Genomic DNA, 10269 nt, shown 5'->3' on the forward strand with positions numbered 1-10269 from the left:
AGAAAAGCCATGCAGATTTGGGGGCTCTGGGCTATGACTCAGAAAGGGACCTGTCAAACCTCTGTAGAAAGACCACTGCTTTGGGGGGAGGGGAGACAGGGATACAGGAAGAGCTTTTCAATTCAGGTTGTTGCAGCTTTTTAATGAAAACAATCTATAAAAAAATTATATTGTTCTTATTTGATTTTGATGCATCTTCAATGTAGTTAGCTCATTTCAATTGAGCATTCAATCGGACGTCTAACTTTATATAGCATTGAAAGAATCAGGGTGGTGAAGGACATCAGCTTCTCCATAAAAGAAGAATGAATGGGATGAACTTTTCTCGCTGTATTCTTTATTGACAAATATTTTAATACACCTGGATGAGTGAGACTCCAGCCAGGAGTAGGAGAAGGGCCCTGAATTTCAGCTGTTTAACCAATGTAGACCCTGTGATGAATAAAATGCCATTATGGTGATTCTACCATTATTGGTGACCCATAAATAAAGTATTAAATGTGATTGAACTTCTCTGATTGTCACCTATAATTTTTCCCTCTCTCTGTTTCCTCCAGGTGGTTTTGGCATCACACACCTCCAGTGATGAACCGCTGGCTCTCAAAATCGTGACCAAGAACAACGAATTCTACAAAGATACCCTCAACGAGAGCCAAATACTGAAGGAAGCTTGTGCCAGCCCATTCTGCACTTATGCATATGGTACCTTCCAGACAAAAGTAAGTAACTTCGCATTTTTGTTGGGAGAGGTCGATGTTAAACAGAGTGAATCATGTCTAACCTGAATCTTTCTTTCCTCTTCACAGAATCTTGCATTCTTCGTCATGGAATACCTAAGTGGTGGAGACCTGGAGAACTTCTTAAATAAGAGGGCACCAGTAAATATTGAGACAGCAAGGTAAGGCATGGAACCATGATAATAGGGATGGAGGTAGAACATAGTACTGTACATCGATCACATCTCATGCCCTGTACACACGGTTGGACATTCCGACTACAAAATCTGTCTGATTTTTCCAGACAAATTTTTGCCCAAGCTTGTCTTGCATACACATGGTTGCACAAAGTCGTCGAAAAATCCGATCGTTCAGAACGTGGTGACGTAGAACACGTACGACGGGACTATAAAAGAGGGCAGTAGCCAATAGCTTTCGTCTCATGATTTATTCTGAGCATGCATGGCACTTTGTCTGTCGGAATTGTCTACACACGATCGGAATTTAAACAATCGGATTTTGTTGGAAAATTTTAGATCCTGCTCTCAAACTTTGTGCATCAGAAATTCAGACGGAAAAAGTCAGATGGAGCCCACGCACGATCAGATTTTCCAACAACAAGATCTGATCACACATTTTCCATCCGAAAGTCCGACCGTATGTACAGGGCAAAAGTGTAGGCTTGTCCTACATACAAGATTGTGGCAGGAAGGTCTGACTTTTAGTACATCTGTCCTACTACAGCTCTACCTATACATGTACAATCACACACTGAACAGACATCTCAGGCACTGGACATATCTTAGCAAAATTCTTTTTTACCCCGAGAATGAACTGTCACGAGGCCTCTACAGATGCAGTATGTTCATATACATACTGTTATTGGCCAGTTCATCATCCAGTGGAAGCCTTCAACCTTGCATCTGATTGGACAATCTCTAAACTTTTTCCTCTCTAATTTACAAGTAATTATATCATATGGGGGGCTCTACCAAAAAATCTATTTGATATATATCTGACACGTTCTTGTATAATGTAATTTTTGATAAAGTTTGATTGTAAATGTGAAACTTTTTTTGTAGTTTTGTATGAAGAGGGGACGTTTTTTTTATTGTCTTCTGTTGGTCTTATATACACTTTAGGAGAGACTGTACAATCACAATCATATTTTTCAGAATTTGCAAAATGTATTTGTTACAAATTCAGTAATTTCAAATATCCATATACAGTAAAACATTTCTTTGTATTGTGCTAAATTCTGCTGTTACTGATAATATTTTCTTTCAATGAGATAAAGTTATTACAAGCATACATGACTATACATGATGATTGGAGCGATGGGATCAGTGTTTTGCTATTCTGTGGCTTAGATTATTATATGAAATAAAGCTGTTTGAATGGTCATCTTATATATCATTTTTTCTTTATCAGATTTCTCACCGCAGAGATCCTTTGTGGCCTACAGTTTCTTCATAACCGGGGGATTGTACACCGGGATATCAAACCAGACAACATTCTGCTGGATAGTGTTGGACATGTCAGACTCGCTGACTTTGGCTTATCAGCAACCGAGGTGCATGCATCCCAAACCCTGACTTCATTCGTTGGTACTTTACAATACATCGCACCAGAAGTGAGTATTGGATTATTTTGGATTTCCTCTCTTCTTGTCAGTAAAACAATCAGTACTGATCATTCTACTCTTTTTGATATTTTCATAGATCTATTTGGAGACGCCATATGGATTTGCTGCTGACTATTTCTCCCTGGGAATTATAGTCTATGAATTGGTGACTGCAAATTATCCATTCAAACAGTCAAATACTGAGATACGAAGAGATACGAAGTCAGACACTGCTTCCGACACCGACTTATATGCTGACTCAAGCACTGCTTCTGATTCAGACACTAATTTAGATGCCAGCTCAGACAACAATCTAGGCACTAAATCAGACGTTTCGGACACTGCTTCAGATGCCAACTCAGATGCTGACTCAGAAACAGAATCATACAACGAGGAGGAGTTCTGTAGAGACTTAATCTGCAACCATGAACCAAGATTCCCTGAGGATTTTAATACGGATCTCAAGGACCTCATAGAGAAGGTAAGTAAAGACCATCTATAGCCAGCAAAGAAAATGGCTATTTTATGAATAATTATAAAAGTGGAATAGCATAGTTATTGTCTTTGTATCATGGATAATCAAATTTTTGTATATTTTTACAGCTCCTATGCAAATGTCCAGAAAGAAGAGCGATTCTTGTTAAAGATCTGCGAAGCCACCCATTTTTTAAGAGCATAGACTGGTTGGAACTGGAGGCTGGAGAAGTAAGCCCACCATTTACCATGAGCACAGTAAGTATATGGACCACACATGGGTCCAATGCAGTGCATTGTCCAATGTTCTGCATTCTATATTCTCCCAGCACCTGAGTGTGTATAATCATTCATAACAAAAAGGCCATCATTGCACAAATTCTTCAGTACTAATGTTTATTCTCTTCACAGTGCTCAGCAGACCTGACAACACAGATGCCAATGGAGAAAATCATAGAATCTGCCAAACTAGAACTGAAGACCGAATTATCAGAAGAGGATCAGAAGCTTTATTGTGGGTTCTCTTTCACAAGCAGCAGATGGGGAGAAATACAAAGGCCACAGGTGCTATCAGCACTATGGGGATGTTGGAGGCCAGTATTTTCTAGGCATGTTAGATCAGCTAAAAAGGGAGGTTGGAGGAAGAAAGGAAGGGGGGGAGGGGGTAAGGAATAAAGTAAGGGAGGGGGAGGAAGAAGGAGGGGGGAAGGAAGAAAGGAGGGGGAAAGAAGAAAGAAGGGGGAAGGGAAGAAAGGAGGGGGGAGGGGAAAGGAAGAAAGGAGGGGGGGGGGGAAGGGAAGAAAGGAGGGGAGGAGGGGGGGGAAGGGAAGAAAGGAGGGGAGGAGGGGGGGAAGGGAAGAAAGGAGGGGAGGAGGGGGGGGGGAAGGAGAAGGAGGAGAAAGTATCAGACAATAACATAAAGTTACAAAAAAATAGAATACTATAGATAACCATAGTAGTCCATAGTGCTATAATCATGGTTAGGAAGGTAATAAGGAAAGATAAAAAGGGAATGAAAACCAGTGTGTTGGGATGAGAAACACCTACCTTGATCGGCAGTATTGACTAGCATAAAATGACCAATCCAGGGAGATCACTCCGATCATTCACACCAAGTTAGCAAAGACAGTCAGGCAATGTTAAGCCTATAGAGGTTATTGGTAGAGAGCCTTAGAGTTAGTAATTTTACCTCTCAACCATCGTTATGGAGCATAGAGAGTATAGTGATAAAGGTCTATCCATATTGGAAACAGCCATTACCTGTATCTGTGGAGATTGCTGGCGTGGTCCCCGGGGTGGGTGCCTACTCTTAACGGGCAGTCTGAAAAACGCCCTTTTAAAGCCTCCAACCCGGCGTACATCACCCACTATCGGCGGCGCCGAGCGGTGACGTCGCGGGGCCCGCCGCTCCTAGTGCGCATGCGTCATGAATTTACTGCGCGCACCAGCTTTTGGTAACCATGGGAACATCCCTGGGCCAGAAGCACCGACGGGTCCTCCCCTAATCAGGGGGCGGAGCTCCGTTCTGATGGAGAGGCGCATGTCCGCCCCTGGGAGATTAACTCCTAGTGCCTGTGAGCTGCTAGTGGACGATCCCTGATGTCAGCCATGCCAGATGGATTTATACAAATACGTTCCTTAAACAGATACAATGTTTACCAGGAATAATATCATATTCTAGGTAGTGATTCACAGAGTATCAAAGAAAAAAATCTCACCAAAGATAATAATGGAATAATCTATGATAAATCAAAAACAAATTAACAATTAAAAATAACAAAACAAATAAAACACAGTTCCACAGATTGGGCACAGCGATCTTTATAATAAGCTTACGGAATTAAGGAGCTCTAATTCAGAAAAAATTTAATTTAATAGCTCACAGGTAATAACAAAGAGGAGATGATCAATTTAAATGGACAAAAATTTGACATAATTAACGAGGATGAGGATACCAACCTTTAAACAAATTTAATATCAATATCTATTTAGGCATTCCATCGACTATATATTTTCTGGGCATGTTAGATCAGCTAAAAATTGAGGTTGGAGGCTGGTCCTTTATTAGGCGTGTGTTGGACTGGCTATAGGGGAGGTTGGAGGCCAGTATTTTCAAGGCATGTATTAGATCAGCTAAAATGGGAGGTTGGAGGCTGGTACTTTTATTTCTTTTGGCATTAGAGGTGCGTCAAACCAGCAATAAAACATTGTCTGCAATAATATGACATCACTCTCACAATAAATGGTGAAAATAATATTTTTGAGTGCTACAAGCACCCAACACTTAGAATAGTCATAGGCATTAACCCTGAAAACATTTTTGAAGGGACACAGAAATCCTGATCATGCAAGGTGTCACTGTTACCAAGTACAAATGATAAGGATAGATCCAGTGGGGTTCACCATTGTATGATAGCAGCATGTCCCAAGCTGGGAGCTCTTTGGGGCTTCACATATGATAAATACCAATATGACGTCCCATCAAGGTTAATTTCCCACCAGATGAATAGTATAAATGGTCACCCATTCTTTGGCGTAGTTCTCCGATGGTCTTGCCCACATAAAAAGCCTTGCAGGCACAGACCACATATGATTGCAAATATATGCAACAAAAACCTCTGTTTTTAACAACATTCTTGAACTAGTTCAGACGCTCAGTTTATTTATTGCTATAAATGTCTCAATTTGGAAATTACATTAGAGTAGAGTTAGGGACCACACTTTGCAGAGGGGCCTTGAAGTGGCAGTGTGACTTTACATACATACATACACATTATATATATATATATATATATATATATATATATATATATATATATATATATATATATATATATATATATATATATATATATATATATATATATATATATATATATATATATATATATATATATTAGGGCTGTTACTGATTCAAATTTTCGCCTTCGATTAATCGATTTTTTTTTTTAATCGATTAATCGACTAATTTTGATTAATTATAATACACATACAGATCCAACTACTTTTAGCTGATCTCCTTGCATTGCAACTCTGCATTAGTCAGTGATAAATGTGGTATAGACTATATACAATCACCCGACACTATTTAGTTTCCACAATCCATGACAACTTCATAGTTCACACAAATACGTTTTAAATTCAAATTGTAGCACTGACGTAAGTCATTTTTTTTTCCACAGTATCGTGACAATCCCTCCACCTCTGGTCTAACTAATCACTCTCACCTTATGGCATGGACCCTTCTGCAAACAGGTGGTCATGCAAGCGGGTATCAAAAGGGTTATGGACCATAAACTTCTCTCATGTCTCCTTAGATCTCAGCAAGGACGCCGGGCCATGGGTAGAAAGAAAAGATCTAAGTGATTTTTTTGATCGATCAAAAGAATTTTGATCGATCAAAAAAATGAACGCTTAATCAGGGAATTAATCTTTAATTTCCACAGCCCTAATAAATATATAAATATATATATATATATATATATATATATATATATATATATATATACACACACACACACACACACACACACACACTGTAAATCTAATATTTTTAACAGTTTAGATTTTTTTTTTGTATTCTATTGGAACAGCTGATAAGCATGCTGGAAATGTTGTATTGTATTGTATTGCTCACAGACCAAGAATCTTTGGTCTGGAAAAAAAAGTCAGCAGCTAAAATTATTTTAGCTGCTGACTTTTTAATAAACATGCACTTACCAATCCAGGAATTCATCACTGTCCTCAACAGGGATAGTTCTGTGCCAGTTTTTGGGTTCCCGACCTTGCCATCTTAATTGTGGGAATCCAGCTGTAACTTCCTGCAACTTCACAGCTGCACATTCATGAGGCACAACTGCACTTTCTGAATGGATCCACAGCTTCCTCCTCCTGGGACATGACGTCTCACAGGAAGCTAAGGGCAGAAAGGGGGAGAACTTCTGTTTGGCCAAGTGGGAGTGGGTACTGGTGAAAATTAGGCACCTGCTCCCTAAAAAAAGGAAAAACTTCAAAATATGGTGGTGGGGATGGTTGGGGGAAGAAAAGAAGTACTTCCCTTTTTGGGTGAAGCTCTGCTTTCAATGCCAAATCACACTTTTGTGCATTATTGCAAAGTATATTAACACATGAAGGCATATGTTGCCCACTACTGTCTGAATTTGTAAATGACTGTAAATAAATGATGTATACATTTCCTATTCCTTAGCTGTGAAATCCTGGAAGGAGAAAGTGGAGAGAGAAAAAGTCTCATGTCCGGTCCATGCTGCTAAACCCCAAGCCAATAGGGACTATTATACAAGTTGTCCTATGATCTCATAGTTTATCTGCAGCTGTTGAGTCTATATCTAAACCCATGTGACAGACAGAGCATCTCTGCCCCGTCCCAGGGGTGGATTCAGAGTCAAGTTTCGGGAGGTGCCCTACCAGAAAATATGTTTATTTGCAGGCAATATATCTTGGAAATGACTGGTGTTGGCTCTTCAATCATCCCGGCACCATGGTTGTTATGGTGTCAGGATGATTGAAGCGCATTATTTTATTATCAAATTGTTATATAGAATTAATTGGTTCAACTCACCATAATGCAGCATCAGTAGGAGCCCTGAGCGTGTCACATGCCACCGTCGCCTGCCACCATATGTGGATTTTCACTTGCCACGTCACTTGCCACACATTGTGGACTGTCACTTGCCACGTCACCTGCCACAGGTTGCAGATTGTCACTTGCCACACATTGCGGACTGTCACTTGCCACGTCACTTGCCTGCCACCAGATGCAGATTGTCACTTACCATGTCATCTGCCACACGTTGCTGGTTGTCACTTGCCACGTCATCGGCCACGCGTTGCGGACTGTCACTTGCCACATCACCTGCCACAAGTTGCAGAGTGTCACTTGCTGCTAAGGGATTGTCTTTTGCTGTGTCCCAGAGTCAGGCAGCAGAGAGATGATGTAATCTCTCTGTTGTCCGCAGCTGTCTGCACAGTGAGGGCAGGGGGGAGAGATTATGTCGGTTTCCACATCAAAATCTGTTTCCCCTGCCTTGGCTCTAGGCTGAGATCAGAACTCCGCCCCTCCAGCCCTCTGCGCCATTGCTCCTCCTACACTCCCCCAAATGCACGGGGGCGGTAGAAGGATGATTAGCATTCAGGGGAGAGTAGGAGGAGCAGCGATGTAGAGGGCTAGAGGGGTTGGGTTTCCGATCTCAGCCTAGACCGAAAGCAGGGACAGGGGAAACTGATTTTGATGTGGAAAACGTATTCGGTTCAGCACCGGACCGCCCGCACTCTCACCCACCCACATCTAATTTCTTGGGGGGAATTGCCACGTTGCCCCCCCGGATACACCCCTTTCCCGTCCTTGTTGTTATTTTATATTGTAGGTCTTGTGGTCACCTAGCAGTATATTGATAGGTAAACTTGTTTATATGCAGCTTCTATTATTCTAGTTGGCCCTGTCCCTTCTGTTCTAGGAATGTATAGTTAACTTTAGCTTGGGGCTTGATATCCAGGATAAGCTAGAACCAGGTTAGACATTCAGGGCCACGTCGGGATCATAGGTTTAGAGGTCTGGTTAGAGTTCATGTACACAGGACATTGTTTAACCTCTCCTGAACGATTTAACGCGACAGCATCTAAAAATTTCCGTTAAGCCGCCTTTGCATCTACAAACGATTGTAAAAAAAAAAAAAAAATTATATACAGCATCTCACAAAAGTCCCTGGCGCACCAGATCAATGGAAACGCCCACAAAATGCCCCCGTTTTGGAAAGCTAACACCCCAATATATAATCTATGAAGCATAATCAGTCTTTTGAACATTTTTTTCCAGAAGTTTTTGGAAAATGTGGAAAAAATAAATGAAAACGCATTTTTTTTAATACAAAGTTGTAAATTTATAAGATATTTCCAATAAATAAGCAAGGTAAGGTGATACCACATGTGTGAGACTTTTACATAGCCTGGCCACATACAGAGGCCCAACATCCAACTAGCACCTCTAGGCGTTCTAGGAGTATAAATTACACACATAAATTCTTGACAAACTATCACATTGTTGAAGGCCCTTCATATTTCTAACTCGTAGCATGTAATGTACATACCAATTACAAACCATTATACAGTCTGCTGAGCAAAGGGTAAAGAAAAGATTACCTGCGGTTTTAGTAGTACAGTGGTCCACAGAGGAGAGCATCGGTCCAGGCAGCAGGCAGGAATACTGTCCACAGTCAGTACAGGTAGAGATGTTCTCAGCACAGCCAAAGCATTGGTCCAGGTAGCAGGCAGGGATGTGTGTGGTCAGCAGCAGCTAAGGGATCATCCATGCAGCAGGCAGGAATACTGTCCAAAGTTAGTATAGGCAGCAGGCAGTGATATGGTCAGCACAGCCAAAGTATTTGCCCAGGGAGGAGGCAGAACCATAAAAGCTTAGTGCATCAGTCAGGAAATAATGGGGATGGGGTAGAGGCTTCTCCCACTCAAATCTCTTTGAAGCCTCTTGAAAGCCAGACCCTATTCTGGGAACACAGAAAACCAAAAACAGTTTTTCTCAAATCAGAACACTATTCTGGAGCCCCACACATTTGTGAGACCCCTGTGTAGCAGTGTGAAAGATCAGTCCAAGGGGCAGGCATAAACATGGTCAATAGGCCGAGGTTAGTGCAGGTAAAAGGCAGAGATAGACGGTAGGCAGAGGCATAGTCCATAGTCCAAGGTCAGTTCACGTAAAAGGCAGAAACATGTTAGCTAAACAATGCAGACGGCAGCCAGAGGCATAGTCGAGAAACAGGCCAGGGTCAGTTCACATGGAAGGCAATGATATGGTTGGTTGAGGCACCAGGGAAATATTCAGGACAGATATTGAAAACGGGAGAACGGGTAGTCTATTAGAAATCTGGCCTAATAGTTTACAAGAGTGTGATAGTGTCTGAAGCATTGTCCGATGCAAAGGCCAGGTTGTGAGGGACATTGGGTACAATGGAAACTGGTGTCTTTCCTAACTCCTCTTTTGGTGCACACCTGACATTTATTTTGGCGTCGTCCTCCAGATCCTAATGGTGGAATATGGTCAAGAAAATGGCGCTCGTAGTCTGCTGGCACAATCGGAGCGAATGCTTTCTGGGGGGGGATACTTGTTGATATATCAGGGCAGTGACGATGTCTTCAATAAACTTTAGGAAGGTGTTGGGTGTTTCTGTTGATTTTTGTTAGATGATGAAAGAATTATACATGGCTAAATGAAAAAAGTAAATGGCGACTTTCTTATACCAGAAGAGGGATTTTCCTGTTGATAAATAGCTTTTCATTGGCTCTTTACCCTGATCGGGGCTAGGCTTTGTCAGAGAGAAAAGCCTCAACCCTGATCGATGCGGCTTGCGCGGCAATCTGCATAGTGATCAGCTGTGACTGGATACAGCTGGTCACGCTGTTTCGCAAGCTCTGCCACCTGCTCAT

At 41.5% G+C, this 10269-nt stretch overlaps 1 protein-coding gene across 1 annotated transcript; it reads left to right on the top strand.

The window, feature by feature from the left end:
- Positions 1-424: 424 nt before the first annotated feature.
- LOC143929810 (protein kinase C delta type-like) lies at positions 425-4578 on the top strand. The gene is made up of 7 exons (XM_077453787.1): positions 425-719; positions 807-898; positions 2148-2349; positions 2438-2821; positions 2944-3072; positions 3226-3328; positions 4496-4578. Exons 2-7 carry the CDS (start codon positions 825-827, stop codon positions 4576-4578), a joined length of 975 nt encoding a protein of 324 aa, XP_077309913.1. The 5' UTR covers positions 425-719; positions 807-824.
- Positions 4579-10269: the final 5691 nt, after the last annotated feature.

The sequence above is a fragment of the Lithobates pipiens genome, unplaced genomic scaffold (assembly GCF_037356315.1).
Source record: "Lithobates pipiens isolate NorthernLeopardFrog02 unplaced genomic scaffold, aLitPip1_a1.2 Scaffold_25, whole genome shotgun sequence".
NCBI lineage: Eukaryota > Metazoa > Chordata > Amphibia > Anura > Ranidae > Lithobates > Lithobates pipiens.

What these genes read in the sequence shown, in the direction of transcription:
- LOC143929810 (XM_077453787.1), top strand. Translation starts at nt 825, where the DNA reads ATGGAATACCTAAGTGGTGGAGACCTGGAGAACTTCTTAAATAAGAGG. An exon ending in TCAAGGACCTCATAGAGAAG is followed by an intron (nt 2,822 to 2,943) that starts GTAAGTAAAGAC and finishes ATATTTTTACAG; the next exon opens with CTCCTATGCAAATGTCCAGA. An exon ending in AGAGGATCAGAAGCTTTATT is followed by an intron (nt 3,329 to 4,495) that starts GTGGGTTCTCTT and finishes ATCATATTCTAG; the next exon opens with GTAGTGATTCACAGAGTATC.